This window comes from Enoplosus armatus, chromosome 13, assembly GCF_043641665.1.
Source record: "Enoplosus armatus isolate fEnoArm2 chromosome 13, fEnoArm2.hap1, whole genome shotgun sequence".
Classification (NCBI taxonomy): domain Eukaryota; kingdom Metazoa; phylum Chordata; class Actinopteri; order Centrarchiformes; family Enoplosidae; genus Enoplosus; species Enoplosus armatus.
Genome location: NC_092192.1, coordinates 4876646 through 4899668, shown reverse-complemented (window position 1 = coordinate 4899668; position 23023 = coordinate 4876646). Strand labels below are relative to the sequence as shown.

At 39.1% G+C, this 23023-nt stretch overlaps 1 protein-coding gene across 1 annotated transcript in view; it reads left to right on the top strand.

Annotated features, from left to right (window-relative positions):
* The window catches only part of cadm1a (cell adhesion molecule 1a), a 328104-nt gene that overhangs the window by 241444 nt on the left and 63637 nt on the right, over positions 1-23023 (top strand). Inside the window, exon 3 of the mRNA XM_070917428.1 lies at positions 11150-11296. Coding sequence (XP_070773529.1) covers positions 11150-11296 — 147 coding nt within the window. The remainder of the gene's footprint in view (positions 1-11149; positions 11297-23023) is intronic.

The window sequence follows — 23023 nt, the reverse complement described above, 5'->3', positions numbered from 1 at the left end:
GTAACTTTCTTGATCCCCTGACTTTTCATCTAGAGCCGTCATCTGGTCAAAATTTCAATTTGTCCGATACTTTGGTTTGTGCTTTGTAGTTTGTGCGCAGAAAATTGTGCTCTATTTCTTTGAGGATATTAAGTCTTTCATTATTTGTGGCAGCAGAGTGAATATAATTTGGGAGTTTTATATATAACTGCCATAACGGTGACCCATCTAGATCTCTAGGCTCTGTGTGTTTCTTTGACAATTTAAAGCAAGGCAATTTATTAGCAATTCAGTCAGCTGCATTATCTTACATTTGAACGAATCTCAAAGGGGGTTTCTGCTATCACCAGCTTTAGCTTTGGTCTATTATGGATTACATGGCTGAATAATGCAGTGTCAGACTGGAAAGAGGATATTGGCACTGAAAAAAAACTTATTACAACTTTACAGCAACAAACACTGGCAGATTTTAGAGTAAAGCTTCTATTTGTTGATATTTATGTAGCTTTATTTGAAAAATTACTCTCTGAGGGTGCTTATAGAGACATTGTTGTTCTTACTATGGCAAGATACTTTCATGTTATAATGATGTATTGGTATATCTGTAACTGGGGAAACATATTTAACCGGACACTGAAAATTAATTCCAAAGATAATGTAACACTGTACAACAAACCCTTTAAATCTTGCACAAATTCAAGGCCAAGGCCAATGTGAAAATATTCAATCACCTCTGTAATGGCCCCATTGCTGTTAGAATTAATTTACTCCACTCAGGATTATGAATTTGAAAAACTGCAGCTGTTTATTTTCAGTTAATGACAAAATGCTAAAACAGTCATCGTGTGATGCATTGTAATGTGCCACCCACCAGGGCTCTATAAAACCATTCACTGCTCAGTAAAACACATTAAAAGGTACACAAAACATCAATAATAGAACAATAGACTATATTATTTGTGAGCACTCTGTAGTCACTCAACAGAAAGCATGAATCTTTAAAAAGTACAGGCCTGTGATGGAAAACAGATAAAATGCTGTGTTGATTTCTTCAGTTGTGAATAATATGTGCACCTCTCTGTGAGGCTGTGATGTATTCTCTTTAGACTCTTTCAACTTTATAGCAACCCATAAAAAACATAGACATTTCTTTTAAAAACGACATACCAATTTATCTTGTTATAATCTCATTTTGGATAATACCCTTGACCCGCTAGGTCGCCTTTATACAGTACTAGCATTCTATGTTGCTGCTGTATATGTTAACAAGAGGCACTGAAGGCAACAGTCACACAATTTAAGACTTATTGTGGAGTCTGAACACTAAACTGACCAATGGGATCATCTCCCACAAATTCTGTACATCGTATCTTTGAGCTTCCCTCTGAACAGTCGTTCTCTACACACAGATTAACTGAACTGCCTCCTTCAAATCCTCACCAAGAGGGATTCCACTGTTTGAAGTGGTCAGGCCATACAAGGATCTTGACCTTTTCTTGGTTGCCTCTAGCTGTCAGTCGGCTGCACTATCACAGCATTCACACAGCAAGCAGCTTGGTTGAAGGGTTTTTCTTTTCCCAAAGATTGTGGTTGGAACGTGGCTCTCTATGCAACTCTGTCGTTGAGTTATGCATCAAATAAAGTTTGAAAAACAAAGTAATAGGTTTCCACTTCGGTATTGCCTTTTGTAATCTTAATGCATTAAAGGATAACTCTGGTTTATTCCAACTTTTCTTACGTCTGGGCTTCTGTCAGTTATAATATCATTGCTGGTGCTGAGATGTGAGAACATGGCAGCATCACTAAAAAGAAGTCAGACACAAGCAGTCAGATGAAAAGACAGTTTGTAAATGAGTCAACAGTTTAGCCACATTATCTGAAACCACTTTATTTGTGTGTAAACCCAAAAGCAAGCACACCCACCATGTTGCTAGCAATCCCTCCCTGCACAGGAAAACTGTGTGCACACAGCAGTAGGTCCCCGTTCAACCAGGAACTCTGTCTGTAAACTGTGATGGATGTTTGCAACAAATAGTCTGGGTAATGATTTTACTGTTCGCCTTCAATTTCTCTTCCAAATAAGTTTGGCCAAACTGGAGGTTTGTTTACAACATGTCTGATCATACGACTGCTGGTTGCCTGACTGCTTGTGTTTCTTGCCCTGTTGGATGGCGATGTCATTGTGTTCCTGGATCTCAGCAATTGCTTTTGTGAGTACAAGGTTATTGTAACGGGATAGAAACAGTGCCCAAAACTACAAAAATAAAACTATATCAGAATTACACTGAAAATATCACGTTTTGGGTTGAAATAAGGACTTTGTTAAGATTTGGTGGCCTTCATCATCATGGTGGGAATAATAAAGACATGGTCAAGGTTATGGAGCGATCGTGGTCATACTTTTAAGAAAACAATGTTGACAGTCGGTTGGAAATAGGAAACAAATAGTCTCCCGTGTTAAAGTCTTTTGTTGAGCCATCCATCCACCTCGACCTCCTCCCTACTCTGACGTTTTCATAATCTTCATAATTACTGAGGCCGCTGGAGGGCTTTGTTACCTGAACGTGAACATTGGTGGTCTTGGGGCACTTGCTAAATGACTAATCATTCTTCTTGGGCCAAAAGGTCTGAGAGACATGCTGGGCCACGTAACCATGGCACACATTTCTTTAAGTCCAGCCACTTCTTGTGTTTCAATGTCCTTCCTCGTGTCTGGAGCTTGAGCTGTACAACATGACTGTTTCTCTCGTTTCTTAGCTCTATAAGCAACTCTCTCCAAGTGACTTGTTGATTTTGTTTTACTGGCATGGAGAACACGTAGTGAAACACTCCACTTTCTGCTGTTCCATCTCTAAGACCTCTCTTGAAGGATTGCTATTTGTGACAGTTATAGCAACTCTGGTGGTAACGTGGGGCTCACAAACCTTTATGGCGCTAAGAGTTGGTGCTAATGGAAAATTCTACAAAGTCTTAGATGTACAGTATGTTCTCTGAGAATTTCACATAATATCTTAACCCTTAATCTCTCGTTCTCCAATGTCTATCTCAGTAAATTTAAGCTGATATATTTAATGCACAGCCTAAATTTAACTCATTCCCACAGTACATGCATCATTGGCAGTTCAGCTACTGTAGGCTGCCAATGATGCATGTGTCTATCCATATTGACTTGCCAATATCACAAGACACTGAATTACTAAATTACTGACATTACTAAATGTCTTGATCCATTTTTACCACCTGTTCACATCAAATTGATAGAGATATAAAAGTAATATGGCTCATTGCTGAGAGTTGCTCTGTGACATTTCCTTAATCGTTCCTAAGTTTGGAGTCCGTGCTAGGAGTTTTAAGACCAAAAAGATCAAAATATTTACTCTTTTGCTCCATACAAGGTTCTCATTTTGAGCTAAATCTCACATTCTTTATAATGGGTGTGGTTGAAAGCCCTGGAAAAACTCAGTAAGCAGACCTTGGGATAGTTGTTATTTCTAAGGTTAGAAATTAACCTTCAAGCTCAAACATTCTCAAAATGTTTGTGAAGTTGGCCCCAAGAACTTCATTAAGTCTCCTTATTAGGTTTATTACATCGTGACACTTATTTTTTGTAGTTTTGGCCATTATTTCTATTGGTTATGATAACTGTACTCACAAGAGTAATTGCTGAGATCAGCACATTCATATACTCTTTGGAAGACATGTAATGCCGCTGGATTACAGTTTTTATCAAAATAAAGGGGACATGAATGTGTCCGCATGCTGTTCCCTGTCGATGTATTTTATTTCCACTCATGGAAACGAAAGCTTGATCAACAATTCTGGTGGTAGTAAAGCAGTAGGTTATGTAAAGATCATGGTCTTGGTCTTGATCATGGTCATAACCCAAATCACAGGGTTGTGAATCTCCGGTGTCAAGGTCCAGCACTTTGTACGCCCACTATCCACCCAGAACACCTCCCAACAGTTACTTTGTAAACGTAGCAACAAATGCCAGCTGGGGAAAGAAACAAGAGTGGTCAGATGATCAGTTTAGCTAGATTATCTAAGACACTTCATTTGGAGGTAAGAATCGATAGTAAATGCACCTGAAATATCGATAATAATCCCTCACACAATAATCCTTGCACGCAGCAAGCACGGTTGGTCAACGTTAAACCAGGAAGTTGGTTTGTAAACTGTGATTGATGTTTACAGTGGATAGTTTGAGTCATAATTACTCGCCTTCATTTTCTTTTACAAATAACTTTGACGAACCCGGGGTTTTGTTCAATAATCTGATCGTGTTTCTTTCCCTGTTGCGCTTTTCAATGTGAGGACAATCTTTTCAATCTTCAGGAAGAACAGAACTTTGAAGGTCTTCTGTTATGTTTCCTCATACATATCAAGTGCATCATTACATTGTTTGGCCTGTACCCATAATTATGGTAAAGAATGCTCTGCAAGGTAATAATGCTGTACTCGTACACTTGTTGAGAAAGATTACCCAGAAACCAACTCCTTGCGGTCAACACACAGACATACAATCAGACCCGCTCACACACATCTGTGAAAACATGCAATCAGACAGGACTGACTGCAATCAGACATCGGCAAAACACAACCACAGTCACTCTTACTTTCCGCCTCTCTCTCACACACACACACACACACACACGCCTACACACACATAAACGCGCTGGCCCAGTGCACAACGATTTGTCATTTTATCAACGGGAGCCAACCACACCAACAAAAAAGGAGAAAATGATTGTATGCTGTTCACTAAGCATGCACTCAGATACACATGTTCCTCGAAATGTCAAAGGGAAATGAATATCTCTCGATTGGTTGTGATCACAAGCTGTGCAGAGAGCGAAATGGCACACAAATGTTGAGCACATAAATCAAGAGTATCTACCATACTGTATAAGATTACTGTACATTGCATCATGTTTCTGATTCAGATGGTATGAATAGATGCATGCCTAACAGTAGAACTAATAAAAAATGTAGTACAAGTGCTATTACAACTAATAACACCACAGGAAGGGCTGTGATGGGAAATAAGATGCATTGACAGACTGATTAATATTTCACATTTTTGGAAACCTTTTTATCCTTCAATCCTGTGTACATGTGATTTGTTATGTACAAAAATAAAATCTAGTCATCTAGTGAGCCAGAGCGGTTTGATTTCAGTTTTACAAGCGGGTTTGATTTCCTGATGAAAATCTTTCTCACTGTCATGGTGGCCATCTGTGTGACCTAACTTAATATGCATACATTTCTTATTGAATCAAATGGATACATGCAGCTGTTATCCCAGGCAAATGAAACATGGCATTTTTTTTCTTCCATTGCAGTCTTAGTGAGTTTGGGCCTCAGGCTAGCTTTGTTCGGTGCAGTGTGGAGTGTCATTGTCTGACAACTTTAATCTAAGATTGGCTGCTTCGACTTTTTGACATGGATGGCCCCAAGGCTGAAAGCTGGCCCCCTTTCAGTGCCATGGGCCAAATATGTTACTGGCCACTGAAAAAAAAATGAAATATCAGAGGTACATGACACTGGATAAAACTTAAAAGATACACTTTGACAATTTGAACCTTGTCTGTTTGTATTTGTCATAGAATGAAATGCCTTTAAAGGCCTACAGTGTTTAACTTCACAATGTTCGCCTTATGTTGTTGGAAAGCTACTTTTACCACCACAAATCCTGCATGTGGGCAGTGCTAGAAAAGAAAAAAAAGACCTATTTTATATTTGGATTCTTGATTAGCCTATTTTTGTAAAAGCAAGAATAAATAAATACCATTATACCATGTAATACTTGCGTAGAGTTTTGGCACACCAGCCCCATGTAAAGAAAGATGCTGGTATTTTTGCATCCTGTTTACAACACATTATGTAATCTTTACTGTATTTTGAGCATACCATAATACTATCATTTTATGACTGATTTGTTACCATCCAGGTAGCCATTGGTTTAATTTTATTTCAGTACACTGTCACTAATGCTGGCTGTGGTTTGATTTTATGTGATACTATTGCAGATATAATATCTGACATTCGGTACAGATACCAAAACATTTGGTTGGCGCTACACGTCTGCACCAAATAGAGGTTTGATGACCAGCCTGATTAATCAGTTATCTTCATTGTGTCTTTATATACATTATTGGGGAAATGTAGTTTCAACACTCATTCTGCATTCATGTATCTGATGGCAGCGTATTTAGTTATCTCGCTGAGGAGTTATATTGTCAGACAGAAAGAAAAATGCAACATTTTGACCCGACATCAGGCCTGATGAAGAAATATTTTTGGGAGCTAAAATCCAGTGTGCAGACACTTATTTCTTTGTTGAATCTATCGTCCTGGCCTAAATATGGGATGTGTCAGACACTCAGATCCAGCAAACAAAGAGTAAAGACTTGCGGACATTGTGAAGAGTGTTTACATGTTTAAGGTTACTAAAATGTTTTGGAATCCAGGAAAGCACTTACAGTGTATTTCAACAGTTTTCAACAGTCCTTGCAAGCAATTGCATTACTAGGTGGTGAAACAAATGTGACAAAAAAATAAAACAGACTAAATGTTCAATGAGCAATAGCACTCCAGTCATTAGGCTATCCTGTAATCAAATCATCTTTTCCAGCAACTGCTGTGGTTTTTGACTGTGTCGCCTGAGCATATCAGGCCAATAAAGCAGTGATTTATTAATTTTCTTGACCATACAGTGGAGAGTTTCCTGGTCTAGATTGATGCAGATTATTGTACTATTCCCACTTTCCAGGCAGTACATTACTTAGGAGATTGGAAAGATGAGCACTTTGCTGACATGTGACTCCTAACTTTTCCACGGTGCCTCTGACTAGTTGGTATTGACACACTGCCTGTTGGATATTCTACTTTTCTCAACTGTTCGCTCCGAGTCTGCTGTTAGACTGTTAGAGTCTTCATCTGTCCAGTGGACAAATGGATGGTGATAGTGCCTTTATATTTGTGCATGAATGCACAGGCTCATTTCTGATGGGAAAAGGCAAATTAAGTGATAGATTTAAACATTTGGAGTAAATGCATTAAGTGCAGCTCAGACTAGCAATTATATATTACTCCCACCATCTCTGATGTGCCATTATCATAATGTCTATTTCTGTTATGAGAATTTATCTTCTACTGTTCTCATACCGTGATGCCGAACTGTCAGCTGTAACTAAATGTGTCTCACTAAAAGCTTCAATGTGACTGTTTTGTTTGAAGGAAGTGTATTGTGAGTCCTTTCCTCCTGCCCCTCTGTTGGTAAACTTGATGCTCCAACACTTGCCACGCATCTCGATGAGCTGTCTTTCATGAAAAGGCTTATAAGCATCTTCCATAAAGCCGTCACAGGTATTGAAGAAGCACACACTGAATGCAGCCGACTGCATTTAAAAACATAAACACAGAGCTTCAATCAATATTTAACAAAGGGACCGAGACGACATGTGTGTGGTTGTTTGTCATATTCAGTTTTCTGGCATTCATGAAATATTCATTATGTGATCATAAGGAAATATTCTGGCATTATGTTCAGTTGGAAAATATATTCATGTGATCACGGTGTGACATTTTGCTATGTTGAACACATGTCAATAACATGTGAGATCATTGAAGGTACCCCGTGTACTTCACTTGTTTCTCAACAAAAGCTTCTGTTCGTCCTCGTGTACATGCTAGCAGAAGATAAGAGTAAAACAAAACAAGGACCAGTTCATCAAAATATTTATCCTATTCAAAAAAATAAAATATCATAATTGCCAATAATTGAGCAACACCCACATTGTCATGTACAGCATTAAGTCTGCACTGATTTTAATGACGTTGATTTAAAAACTGATAATGAAATGTAACTTTGACAAAGATGAATGTAGATTTAATGCTCACTGTGACGGATTACGTAACCTAAGCAAGTATGAAGAATGAGCTAATTAATTATAAAAAAGATATGGACTGAATTGAAACCAATGGATGGCTGAAACTGTAATGTCTGAAACACAGCAGCGTAGTTTTCAAAAAGGTTAGCTCTTCTGTTAAGTGCATGTGATTACTAGTAAATGGACTGAAACATGCAAAACCACTGGTGTGGTCCTTTAAGGCAAAAAGCCTTCGTGAGAGTACCCATAGGTCGCATTCAATAGACAGCAGGTTATTCAATGAAAGGTTGTCCAATAATAAACTGTTCTAGTTACAAGCTTTGGCCTCTTGTTTTTTTCCTTCGGTTCTTCAAATTGGCCCTCTGACACATCTCCCCCTCCAGGCTTTCATGCCACAAATACTCTTTGAAATGTTAAAAAAGCTTCATGTTGTAGCTTTAAACAGCCCTTGCCCACCAAGATGTCAGAAGTGCTTTTTCCGTGGCACCTCTGACAGTGTCCTCGGTGGCCACGGCACATGGTGTTGGCCATTAATTAGTGTAAAGCTCCCCACCTCCACCTACCATCTTCCAGTGTGTCAGAGTTGTTTATTTAGCACAACGGGAACAATTAAGCAGCTGACAAGGCAGCCGCCATTTGAAGTCCGTCCTACTACCTCCACTGGCCTAAAACACAACTTAGCAGACACCTTGCAGCACCCGGCTGCTGCCTTGTAACCTTCAGCGCATGCCTTGAAATGCATTTTGTAGTATGTTAGCGTGTTATCATAACCAGATGCCCACCCTACCGCCCACTTCTGCACATGTTTGAAAAATGAGGTTCAGTCTTGAATATTAAAGACGGCAAGGTTCATTTATTTAGGGCTGTGTTTGGGCCACCAAGGGATGCTGATTTGAATCTCGTTTGTTAAGCTGTCTATCCTTATCTGTCAGCATCAGAGGATGCAATTTCTCTCTTCCCACCTCATCCTCCTTGTCTCCTAAATGGCAGGGATATTTAGAGGTGCTTGACAACTGAGGCATGCAAATTAGCAGTTGATGTTTCCTGCATTCTTTTAGTTTCTTTCCCTTCTCACCCCCCCTCTCCACCCCTGAGTCGGCCCTTTTAGCCTCTCTGAGAAGATGTTATTTGTGATGCTATTTTTGTAACCATGTAGGAGGAAAGTATAAAGGGGAGTTACAAAGACTTTATCCATAAGTTTTCTTGAATTGAAAGCTTGGCAAAACAACAGCCTCTTTATATGATCTGGTGTATTCTAGAGGAGCAACATTTATGTAGCCCAGCATCTTCATGTGATGGGGATGAACAGAGAAACATACGATTAAATATGAATTCAATGATTATAAAAGTGGTTTACAAACCCCCCCATCCCCATTATTAAGTTGCAGCCTCATATTGAACCACCTGTGTATAATAGCTGTCGTATTTATAAGGTGGGATGCTGATGCAATGTGATCCTTTTCTGAATTAACAGAATTGGCTGGTTATTCCTGGTTAGGCCTGGGTGTCAGATTACACAATATCAGGCTGAAAATTGCCTGATCTGATAAACGTGGGCCGTCAGGGAAAAAAAAAAAGTTTTATCCTGTATAGTGTGTCGCAGTGGAAAAACTACCAATTCTGGGTCTAGGACGCCTCACAAGGCCTTGATGGAAAGACGAGTACATTGCTAACCTGTAGTAGTTTGACAACATCTAGCTGACATACCTGATTCCAGAAGTCTGCCTCTGGCCTCTCCCGTTTAATTACCTTTGGGCGTCACACAGGTCATGAAAAACCATAAGCAGTTGGTCAGTTTGAGTGGTTCAACATGTCTGGCATGTGTCTGGGCCCGGTCCCGGAACAACCATGACCAGCTCACCATCTGGAAAGACACAAATGTCTCGTGTTCTTGAGTCTGCGCAATGCAAAAGTAATATAAGCAGGTGTACTGATGCTTATTTAAAGTGATTTGACGGTATGATTGGCTGCTGTGTCAATCTGTTATCATTTCTGAGGTCGGTCGCTGCTGAGTGTGTTTTTCAGCTGCAGGGCAGAACAGTCACATAAAAAAAACACCTGCAGGACAGTTTGCTCTTGCATAACCACCTCCACCTTTTTCCAGTTTTGTGGTCTGATGTGTTACACAGTTTTGTGTTTTTCTCTGCTACTGACACATGAGTAGCATAAACATTACACATATTACAAATATAGTTACTAGATTGTTGATTTGATTTTAACTTTGACTGCCTGTTTGTGTTTGTCCATGGCTCCATGTAGCCTAGAGAGTGTGTGTGTGTGTGTGTGTGTGTGTGTGTGTGTGTGTGTGTGTGTGTGTTTGGGCTTATGTATCTCACCATAAAAATATTGCGCTGGGGACCGACATAACTAGCAGCCACCACTGGCAAGCTGCCCAGCGTTGGTTTTGTAGCGATCATTTAAGATAAACCAAAGCCACTCAAGGCTTACCATCAACAATAATGGATGCAACCCCAAAGCAAAGTCTGATATGTTATTACTGAAGTTTTTCAAATCAAAGTAGCACAGAGTTAGAGAGAATCCATTCTAGATATTGTTAGTGATACAAGGAAGCGCAGCAATCTAAGTGGCGGCTGGTGACCGATGAAGGCTGCAACCAATTTTTGTCAGCCCACAGGCTTGTTGAGCAGTTTCCCTGGTCACTCATTTCTATTTATTCTCATTGACACACATTAAGATATATTTCTCTTTAAAGACATACTTAAAAAAAAAAAAAAAAACACCCAGCAAAGTTTTAAAGCCACAACATTCACAGAACTTAATGGATCCATTGACTTTGCTTTTTTTTCATAAAGGTGTCGAAGATCACCGTCTGCCTTATATGTGATCTATTAATGCATATGTCTGTAGTTTAAAGTCTAATGTCCTGAACAGGTAAATTTAAAGAGGAATGTCTGAAAAATAAACAAATAAACTAGCACAAACTAGCCCTCTTGAGTCATTTATTTTATATTACTTGCTACCACAGAAACAGATAGACAATCTGTATTTGGTTCTCACGCTGCTTTCTCATTAATCCTATGTGTGCTCATCATTTCTGTAGCCACCACCTCCCTCCTGCTTTTCATTCACACACCTGAAAATCATTATAATTATGTGTTAAGTAGGAATCTTTTTTTTTTTTTTGCCAAAACGTGTAGGTGTTTTGACAAAAGGGCTTTATACTCTTCTCATTGTAATTACCTTTGGTTTCTCTTGCTTTTTTGCTTTTACCAATGTTCCAGTGGTAATCAGTGTGTTCTCGTCTTTGTCCTGTCCAGTGGTGAGTCAGAACCTGGTGACGGACAATGTGTCGGTGGTGGAAGGCGAGATGGCGATCATCAGCTGTCGGGTGAAGAACAACGACGACTCTGTTATCCAGCTGCTTAACCCCAACAGACAGACAATTTACTTCAGAGACATGAGACGTGAGTATCGGACAACACTGTGACTTACATTACTTTCATGTTCACTGTCATCTTTAATTAAGGTGTGTCTGTTTCTGCTTAAGTCTGCTTTTTCAGCGAGGTAAATTTACTTTGTTTTGAATGGAGGAAAACAAGTTCAAAGCCATTTATACGCATGTTTCATTCAAAGCGTCTTTAGAGCAGGCAATTTTTCGATTTCAATTTGAATTTTGCCCATCATATTGCAACAATGCATACATTTGATATAAAGTACAGTGGTAGCTGTTTAGGAAAACCTTGTCTATAAACAATCATCTAAGGGGTGATCATATGTCTGTCAGAGGAGAAAGTAGGCTAGCAGACACTGTCTGCTGCCAGAGAGGGATCATTCAGCACTGTCGTGTCTTTATGTGATTGATATGGTATGTGTTTAATTATAGTCTGAAGCAGTTTGACGTGATGAGATGACATGGAAATCAATCCCAGTGAGGCATTTATTGATGTCGGTTTCACAGGTTCATCTCGCAAGCAGTGATAAAATTAGACGGACATTTGACCTGTCGTTTACATTTGGTAAAACGGAGTAAAGCCATAGCTGGAAGACAAAGCCGACAAATATCATAAAATGTGTATTTTAACCAAAGCATGTGAATGGAGCCCGCAGTAAAGTTATATGACATTAATTAATATTCTCTTGCACATTACTTGCACTTCCAGGGATCTGCATTAAGTTTGACCCACATGTCTGCAGCAGGATTAATGCAGAATGAGGTTAATACAATCTACCAAACATGTTTCGCTTTCAACATGTCTGCTTTAATAAAAGCAGCTCATATCCCTAAACATTTAATGACCTGTTGTGTTTATTCCTATCCTGTCCAATTATCGTGTCACCGCTCTAATTAGCTGTGTTCAGCTGGACATACTCTGTTCTGGAGTCTGCCAAGTTTTGGTTTCTTTAATTATGTTTTTTAAGCCCCTGTGTGTAAAATATTGGCCTCAGTATAACATAAAGAATTGCAGCTCTTGGTTAATATGTAACAGTACCATTATGTTAAGTTCAAAATGTACAGAGATGGCTGTGAACTTACTGATTAATTAATTTGTTTTCCAAGTCTCCTCAAACATTTGTTCAAATACAAGTAGTTTGCATGACAAGAATCTGTTGTGACAGAAACAGATTTAATGAGAAAAGGTTTCTATGTTCTCAACCAACCTGCCTGAAATCCTCCTGTTGTCACACTTCCTGTATTAGAAAAAAAATGATGCCAGTGAATATAATGCAAAATGTGTTTCTGCAAATCAAAATAGTAAAAAGACTAGAAACTTGGATAGACATGATTTTGAGTAGAGCGAAGTATTGAAAGTGTGAGGAGGGTGGTTTTACTTTTGTGTGAGTATTATTCAAAGAAGTGTGTGTTATGACTTCTATAAAATCTGAAATCGATCTATCGAACTCCAGTGCTTGTTGTCTTGTCAGATGACAAACGTGACAAACACTATTTCATTCAACTTTACATGAAGAACAAAATGTGGCTTTACCACTGACATGCTGTAGCTGTTATTTTAGCTATTGTTAGCTGTTTTAGCTACTGTTCCTCCCACTGCTCTTTCAGACTGACCTAAACTGAGCTTGTGTGTGTGTGTGTGTGTGTGTGTGTGTGTGTGTGTGTGTGTGTGTGTGTGTGTGTATCTAACCCCACTCCCACACATTGGCGCTGAACAAAGGTGTATTCTCCAACATCTGATGAAAAGAGAGTTTTTTGCAGTTTGAGCAGAGAGAGAAATTAGCTGTTTTTATTTAAAATTTTAATGAAGTCATTACACCAGGTATCATTGCCAGTTAACATTAATCTAAATTTAAACAGCTAACATTTAAAAAAAAAAAACAGATGTGATTCTGATTCTACATTTTCATACAATTTGAGTAGAAGTAAGTCTGGCAACTGGTACTTTAACAGCAACAGTTTAATGCATTGCTACTAAGATTTGAATACATACATTGCCATGCTGACAGGAGACACTAGTCCAGTATCTCAAATTATAATAAAATACTCAACATCATGCACTGAGTGAGAACACTATTTGAAGATAACAGTTAGGCAGATCCCTTTGTCAGATGAGTAAACAAAACAAAAAAAACAACAACAAATCATCGGCAGGCTTTTACAGCTCCGGTGTATAATGTATATTATATATTATATATATTATATTATGTATATACATATATATATATATATATATAATAATGCCCAGCACGATACAGCAGACTGACACAGTTAGAGACAAGCTGGTGAAAATAGTGGAGCATTTAGCAGGCAGATATTTTATTCCGGAGATGGTGGAGACCAACACCAACAGACTAACGTTCATCAGGTGGACAGACACAGGACAAATTAATGGTAATGTTTTTTTGTGTCTGCTGGAATTAGCCAGTTATTTGCTAACATGTTCAAAGTGAGCAGCTTTAAGTTTACGTGGGATGGAAACAACTGAAAGGAATGTATAGAAAATGAATTCAAAGCATCAAAATAATTGGGTAGAAAGTCAAAGTTGAATTTACAAATCCCCATTCTGAAATGTCTTGTGTGTACACTGTGTGTGCATATCTTATGCACACACAGTGTACAATTAGCTGTAAAGCCCTTCACTGCTTCTATTGAATTAATTTACATTAATGTTTATAAACTGCGTGTTCACCATAATTAGCTGCATCTTTCTCACATGTTATAGCGTATCTAAAGCTGTTGCCTGTTTGCCTGTGCAGTTACAGCACAACTTTTGTATGTTTTGACCTTTTTCTTGAGTTAAGACTCGAGAAGTGAGCACAAACACATACTGTACATGCTCTCACGACTTAGTTCTTTCTTCTGATCCACCAGAGACTCCCTGGCCCCCTGTGAGGCGAGTGTCAGGCCCTCCTCCACACTCGCCAACCCCTCCTTAGTCGTGTTCACCGCCTTACAAACACACCTTCTACATACAAGGGCACACTCACAGAGAGCCCTCATGCGTATGCTAAACCGAGCTTGGTATTTATCTGCTGTTGTGCTGTGCCGCGGTGAACTGACTCCCACAAGCTGGCTGTCAAGGGCAAGGTGTTCTTCTTTGACGGGCGGCTCCTTGATCTCCTGTGATCCCTCCCAGGCATCTTTGCCGCAGCTGCACTGCTTCATTATGACATGGCTTCCACCAGGCAGCCTCCAAACAACATTGGCCCCTTCAAAATATCACATCTGCCATCTCCATCTGAATCCACACTGGTGGATTATGTTTGTGAGTGTGAGATGGAGAGCAAGAGAGGGTAAAGAGACAGAGAGGAAAGAGTACTTTGAAACTGGCTGCAGCTACATACACAGAGTGACTTGACTATTGGTCAGCCCACTGTTACACTTCATGTCCACCCAAAGTAGTTCTGATGCATTCTGCGAGCCATTTTATTCAGTTCGGTTTAATAATTTGAATTTGAGATTCAGGAGATGGATGTCTTGCACTGCATTTTATTTTACTTCCCTATCTTGATGGCATTGCTCCAGATGCTGAGCAAACACTTTGTTCTACTGTATAATGTTGTATATTTAAAGGGGCATTGTAGCGATTTAGCATTACCACTCCGTAAAACTGGGGGACTTGAAAAAACAAACTGAAAAATTGATGGTCGAAAGTCGAAGCAGAGATATCCTGATCTTCCAATATGGGTCCAAAAACACTGGTGCATACATTTCCCATAATGCAACTGGACCCTGAGCCTTCCCCGCCTGGTAAACAACCACATCTTTCAAACTCCTTGACTCACAACTGGGGCATGGAGTTTGTTGGCTGTGCAGTTTGGGATTGCCTCCTGTAGTCCCAAAGCCCAAGCTGAAATAACCCCTGACGACATATTACTATTTCACCAGAGTTGACAAAGCATCTCCAGAGCCACAGAAGATGTTATGCATCTGTTTTCACAGGCTGAATTGATTGATTGTACTCCCCATGATGGGTAAACTGATATGTGTAAAGTGCTTCTTTAAGGTATTGCTTTGGTGCTGTTTGGTGCAGATTTAAAGATCTGCAATCCCCCACACTGCCTCCAATAAACAGTACTGTATATTCCCGTCCACAGATGTTCTACTGTATCAGAAAAGTAGTATGAGAACGTTGTGTCTCCGTGTTCACCTCACAAGACAAACATATGATGCTTTAGTACAGATTGTTGTTTTCCCTATTGTTAATAATAAGCACAGATGGTGATGTTTCCATGACACAACGACCTGTTTGATATGTGAATACTGTTGTGCTCCGTGTAAAGTAGTAGCAGTCGTAGTAAACACCCAGCTGGTAGTTTGAAGCTCAAAGTGCCGTATGTTCTAGGGAAACGTTTTTTCTTACCCAACTTAAGACACAATACGTCTAATGTTATGCCTGTGAGATTACCAATTTGAGCTTTTTTGTATTACTTTCATTATCAATTAGACAACATTATAAGCAGCTGATATATTTTAAAAAACACGCTCCTTTAATCATGACTGTCACCCAAGGTTTTTGAAACTGCACAAAGACACATTATTGAGAAAACAATCGCTGAATATTGATAACTGGACTGGGCTTGTTAACAGCTTTCAGTTTCAGCTAATTTTTAAATTCTCCCTCTAGGTTTACTAAAGAGTGTGCATTCACCTCTAACACTTACTTCACATGTGCATAACTGTTTGGCCTTGAGGCATGAATAATGTTGGTGAACAAAGATGCACAAGTCTATTAATACTTCAGCCTTTATACTAGAGACTGTAAACAGATCCCGTGTCTCTTTTGCTTGGTTTACACTTTGGGCTGCCTGACCCTCCAATTCAAAACAATCGTGCACACACACAAGAACACAGGCACATACTTCTGACATAACTCTATAAAAGTGTCTGCTTCTGCTTCTTTAAATGTACAAAACTACATGGTTACTTGTATAAAAAGGCTAAGAGGAGCACTTGACCACTCACACACAAACACTGCCCTTGTTCTCCTGTGGAGGAGGGGAAGATTGCAGCTTCTGTAGCAGTGGGTGATTTGTCCACTGAAGGCCAGCAAGGTTCAGTGTAAAAGGCTTAATGAGGCAGCTCGGAGGCGAAAAAAATGTCTATGAAATATTGAAGGTCTCGATTGGACCTAGCAAGTAGACTGAATTTGACCTGATTATTATTTTAATGAATAGAAAAGCTCAAAAGCAATTGAGCTAATGATGACTTAAACTTACAAAAGTTATTTTTCATAATTTTTAATCATGTTTGGCCATAAAATTACGAAGACTGCCCCCTTGAAGGGTGACTGAGGTTCTGTGGTGGTTTTGTTACACAATCATGATGAATGTTTGGCGCATGAGGAGGCAGCAGCATCTCGCTGTGTATCCTTGACAATCAAAAGTGCTGTTCTCCACCCAAGCCAAGTGAAAAATACCGCACTTTGGCTTTACTGTCATGTCATTGGTGATACCAAAGCTAATAACCATGACCTTTGGCTCTCTCTGAGTCAGAAATATGTGTGACCAGGATATTTAACAAGACATAACCATTAGATCGTCCTCACAGTTGAAAGGGGTCTAGCATGTTAATGTCAAGTAGAAACAGCAGGAGGGAGTCCAACTGGAACAGGCTGGCTGAGATAAACAAGTCAGTCAACTCATTCTTGGCTTTGAGTATTTCAAAGAGCTCTTCATGTTGTGCATCTGTCTTTAAATATGAAAAGGGTTTTGTTAGATTTACAGCTGGGTTAATCACTTGGGGGCATTACCCTCAAAGAAATAGAGTCTGATAAATCAACATCTGATCATGTTAGGGTTTCCAGGCGGTTTTCTACTAGAACATCCAGCATACATGGAACAATATGGACATTGCTTTGAAGTCGTGTTTCAAGCCACCTAACAAATGAAGTCCAACATTCACCCAAATTTTGGCTCCAATGTTTTCTCCATCAACTCCTGAAATAAATATCTGGCTCTTTGGCTGCTAGATTTTTACTTTTCGGTGTTTGATGCTGGGCCGATAAGAAACTATTTTCTTAAACCAAAACAATGACCTAAAAGAGGCTAAAAGCTGGATCGAGCTGCAGAGTCGGTTAATAAATGTCATTTATTTGGTTAATGTTGATATCAAAAAATATGGTTGAATGGAGCTTTGATGTAAAAAGGAACCGAGGTGACAGGTCACTACTTGCATTGAGTAAAATATTAAAAGTCTTACACTATTGCACTACATCATTTTGGCAGACAGTGGAAGGAAGTCAAATAGATAGATTTATATCTTTTGAGACCAAACTTTTGAACTTATCTATTGCTGGTGAGGTTATTTTTTTTTTTTTTAAAGCATTGTAAACTATATACAAATTTGTAAACAAAGATTAGATGAGATTAGATTTACAAATCATCCCGATGGGGAACATTGACAGTTGCAGCAAATAATAAAAGGATCCATCTAAAACAAATAGGATAAGATAGAAATATAGTAAATGGGAATTATATAAATATACACATTGGGGAATATCAACATTATGCTTGCAAAATGTTTCAAAACATTGTGCAAAAAGTAAAAGTATCTTTTATAGAAGCAGAACTTGTTAAATGAAAAAGATAACATGACTGATAATGTCATTATGAGTTGAAAAAAGACTCTTGGAGAAATCTAAAACTCTAACAATGCAAAATATAAATATAATACTAAAAGGAACATGAGAACAGGCATTCTTTGATTGCAGTTGTGCCAGGGACAACTGCTGAAGCAATGCAAAATGTTCCCATACTCTGGATTTAGGTGGTGACTACGCCATGGTGATTTGGAAGCCTAGACTAGAGTAGGGAGGAGGTTGGTTGTAAGAATGTAATTACCCCCGCCCCACCCCATCTCACCCACTCTGACACCCAATAATAAAACTTTGATGTGCTCCTCTCAAAAAGTAGCGGCAGCCACTAATCACGATTGATTGCAGCCACTTAGGCGAGGCGCACTCATCATCTCCTGCTCTCTCTGGATGGGAGTCATCCTCGGCTGAAGCCAGAGAAAAAAAAAAAAACTATTCAAATGAAATGCAGAGAAAGAATGAAGATGAATCAAGAGAGGGAAAAGAAAAAAAGCCAGATGAATTAAAATCACGCAGTCTGAAGAGGTGAAAAGGGGGAGAAAGAGCCATTAGGGGATGTATTGATCCCAATTCTCTTATGTTTTGTTTTAAAATGTATTCTCGCCACAAGGCTCATCCTCTCTAATTTTATCTTCACTGTCAGCTACATTTCAATGGTGAGATCACTGCAGCTTAATGGATGATAGCTTGTGTTTGCACAGCCTGTTTTGAATGTATCTTTCGGATGTTCATGATGGCCTCAAAACATGAAATGTGTATTTATGACCACTCAAGGTGACCATGTCTTGCCAGGACTGAGGATGTTTAAAGGGGTCAAATAAAGAACGTCATATTATTGTATTAGCCATCATTTTCTACTGGACATAGATTTGTGGAGACGATTCATTCTAGTTTGCCCTTAAATGTAGATGCTATTGCAATGGAAGAAAGTGACCATATTTTATGGTTAATAATCAATAAATGGCACACAAATCATTAATCAACAGTTAAATGTTTTGTTTGTTTTGTTTTTCTACAGAAAGTCCTCCCAAATGCTTTGAGTTATTTGTTCTTAAAGGAGACGCCTATGTTTAGGTGTTTAGATTTTCCTGAAAAGTGACCTGTTTTGGTTGACTATGGATTTGGTTTGACAAACTATGAAAGTGAGACATTGTCATTCCCAAGTGTCCTTGCATAAGACCCTGATCCTCAAATTGTTGCAGATGAGCAGGCCAGTGCCTTGCACAGCAGCTGCACCACCATCAGTGTGTGAGTGTGTGTGGGTGAATGAGAGGCTTTGGAAAGCACTTTGTCCAGCTCGGGTTGAAAAGTGCTATCAATACGCAGTCCATTTAGTATTTAATATTGTAAGTGCTGATGGGTAACATGAGAAGGGACATGATTCCAGGACCACAGCAAACATTATAAGATAGGCAAGAAAAATTGAAATAGTTATTGGCTGCTGCAGCATCCTTCCTTTCCGTACTGGCTGCGAAACTATACCTTTGTCAAGAGCCCACATTGTAAAAGATGGGGGACAAAATCCACAGTTCTTGATCTGTGAAAAAATGCATTCAAAAGTTCAGTTAAAGCTAATATCATGCTTCAGCAGGCTGAGTTAGCCAAATCACACGGGTATCTTCATCCTACCCGCCAGGACGAATCCCTTCCACCATTGTTTAGCAAGGAAACACTGTTTGTGGAAACACAAAGATGGAATTTCACACTAAAAAGACCAACTTTGGAAGATACCTGCTCAGCTTGGCTCAGACTGCTGAAGTCCAAACATATCCTTTAAGACACACATCCATCTACCCATAAATCCACACATATACTTAAACTGCACTAATGTTACACTATTTACTGCTCTGGCATTCAACGTTGACACTGACTCCTGGTTCTCCTTTGTTTGGAGTAGATAGCGGTGGACATTCACAGTTTTGTAAATATACATTCTCAAAGCATACAAAACAATAGGGTTAATTAAAGCTGGCATACTGCTTATCAGCTGTAATCAGCATGACCAGTGGCACTGCACTCAGTAGCTTGAATAGAGAGAAGGAAAGTTGGACTTTCACTTTGTCAGCTACTCTCACAAAGTCTCCTTGGCTGTACTTCAGGACAGCGCTACTGTACTGTTTTATCACTGCTTTTAAATTAGCTTCATCACCATCAGCTGTAAAAACTGACAGATCAGATCATTTACAGCCTTTCAGAGTTTGGACAGACCTCTCTTCCAAAGACTATCAATTACCTTTGTCAGACATCTGCAATGTCCTTCTCATGTTATCAGATATGATAGAACAAGAGAAGAAGAACAGGCCAAAAAGAGCATGAAGTTGAAGGTCAGCCTCCCTTTTTCTGTCCAAAGTACACAAAGAGGAGTGAAATATGTACTCTAGCGTGCTCTGACGTAGCAATAAAAGAACTGTCTGCAGTGCTGCCCTGCTCACCTTCTCTTTGCCACGACTGCCACTCTGAAATGTACCACTGTGTTCAACCCTGCTGTGAGAACCAGGCTGTTCTCCATCATCTGTCCTTGTATCTCTTTGAGCCTACAGTAGTGTTGTCCCAAACCTTGAGCATGGGGAACTGTGTCCTTGCCACAGTGACACAGTGTTTCTTTTCAATGTGTATTAGAAAGTTTTTATTCATTCAGCTCATGCTTATACCACAATGCCTTATTTAGAAGTGATACATAAGAGGATTATGAGATCTCTGAGAAATGCTTTTGTGGAATGGATTATATCTGATTGGCAAGGATTCTGTCAAATTGTTGACACGCCAAACATTTCATTTAAACATGAATGGATGTTCTTCTGTACAAAGCTTGAGTTGTTTGGTATTTTAACAACTCAGATCTGATATTCACTAAAGAAATATCATCCTATGTGCAGTTTTACCTCCTTCTGCACAGTTATATGTTTGTCCTGTCTGTCGTGTGAGTAGAAAGAGCAAGATATTTGGCAACAAATATCCATGAACTTTAATGGAAGGTTAGGCCATTGGCAAGGGAACAAGTGGTTAGTTATTTGTGTAGTTCTGAATCCAGTTGCAGATCTAGGATTCTTTGTTGTAACACTGCAGCATATTTGACAATTTTTGTTCTATTTGTAGTCTGACTCCAGATCTCTAAATCACCACCCACATCTCTGCCGGCCGGGGAGATTTTCACAAACCATGTAATTTCCCTTCAAAGCAAGACCAGGCAGTCATACATTGATCACAACATCTGTAGAACAGTTTATCAAGCTGACGTCTTTGAGATAGAAAAGCATCTTTATAGAAGATACAGAGCCAAACGAACAAAGAAGCTCTTCTCTAGATAAAAGTACAGTCAGAGGGTGATTGACAAACTGCAGCCTTAATGAAGGAGTTGTAGTTTCCAAACCATTTCCATGGTTGAACTTCATGGTTGTATTCCATCTCGTATTTAAAGTTGTTCTGGCTCGCATGGCTTTCCCTCTGCACTCACCAGACCTCAACCGCACTTAACATCTTTTGGAATATTTGAAAAGATGTGGGTTATTCAACTCTTCTAAATCTGGTTCAGATGTTCCTGGTAGAGTTCAAACTATGGTTGCTGATGGCTTCAAATAAAGTTCCACAAATTGTTGCTAAAGGTGCCCCACAAGGATATTAGCCCCCCTGTTCTTTAGTATCAACATATATTATATTTATTTTCCAACTGCAGTGTCCACTTTTATGCTGATGACACCCTCATTTATGCCTTCTTCCTCACTGTAAATCAGGCCTTCTCCAGGTTACAATCTGCTTTTTGGTGACCTTCAGACCTCTTTTATTAATTTTAAAGCTTGTTCTAGACTTCTAAAACACAAAATGAATGAATTTCACAAGAGCAAAGTCTTTTGGTGTTCCCACACCTATCCATGCCTTTGATGGAGGTCTAATGGAGCATTATAAATTTGGTTAGAGAACGCATTGTCCTACAAATCTCATATTGAATACCTTGTTTGAAAACTAAAAATTCAACTTGGATCCTTACACTGGAACAGAGCCTGTTTCTTCTTTAATAACACAACTGCCAATATATGAATTCAACTTTCTACACTGGATTAGTGAGATGCTTACACTGCTGCCACTACATTTAAACCATGGATTCATCTATCAAAAACTCAATCATAACTGTAGCAAAAAAGCAAGTCAGAGTATTTCTGCCTCCAGACCAGCCCTGCCTCTGAAAACAGGATGTATGCTTTCTTCAGTGCATCTGTATACTGCAGCATCATTATGTTTGAATCTGGGAATGTTTAATTCAATTAAATCATTAGGATTAGAGTCTGACCTCTCATTTTAATGAGGGCTAACAAGGCTTTGAATGAGCTACACTAATTAGAGGCATTTTATTCATGTGCCACAATAAGGGCTTCATTGTGCTTAGATAAAAGAAACTAATAGCTGCACTAATGGAAACCAACCATTCAAGTTTTTTTTTTTTTTTTGCAAATATGAGGGACTTGTGAAGGGAAGAAATACGCATTTACATGAAAAATAAACGCCTGGTATGCTGCATTTCCAGATTGCTTCCTTCCAACTTTTCCTGGTGTGTTTGTTCTCAGATATTTGATGTTTTGAGTGTTGTGGGCAGACATTTCCGGCAGGATAATCAAAGACAAAGAGAAGTGGGAAGGTAGCAGCATCTATTTGGCCAAACAGAGCATAAATGTATGTTGAGATTGAAATTTTTGAAATTTTGGATGCAGATCTTTTTCCTTAACGTGGTGACGAAAAGCCTCATCTCCTGTCAGCCTTATGGAATCACTTAAAATGTTCTGATGTTCTTATTTAATGATGCACAAAGTCAATTGCGGTGATTAGTATTCTTGTTTCTCAATGGTCGTCTCCCTCTCTCCTTTTTTCCCTTTATTTCAATCACTCTCTCCATGTCTATCTCTTGACATTAAAGGCAGATACTGTACGGCCATACAGCGGCATCATCTTCCTTGTGCTCATCATCTGTCAAATCATAATGTAGCCCAGTGGTTTTTCAATCTATTTATGTCTGTTTCGGGGTGTTCTGTGTCAGATGTTTCCATGTTTAATGCTTTAAGCTTTAAGAAAAAAAGCAGAGCCAGAGGATGAGTACACAGATCTATACTAAGAGAGTGCAGAGTGCAAAGAGCCTGGAGTTGCTGCCAATCA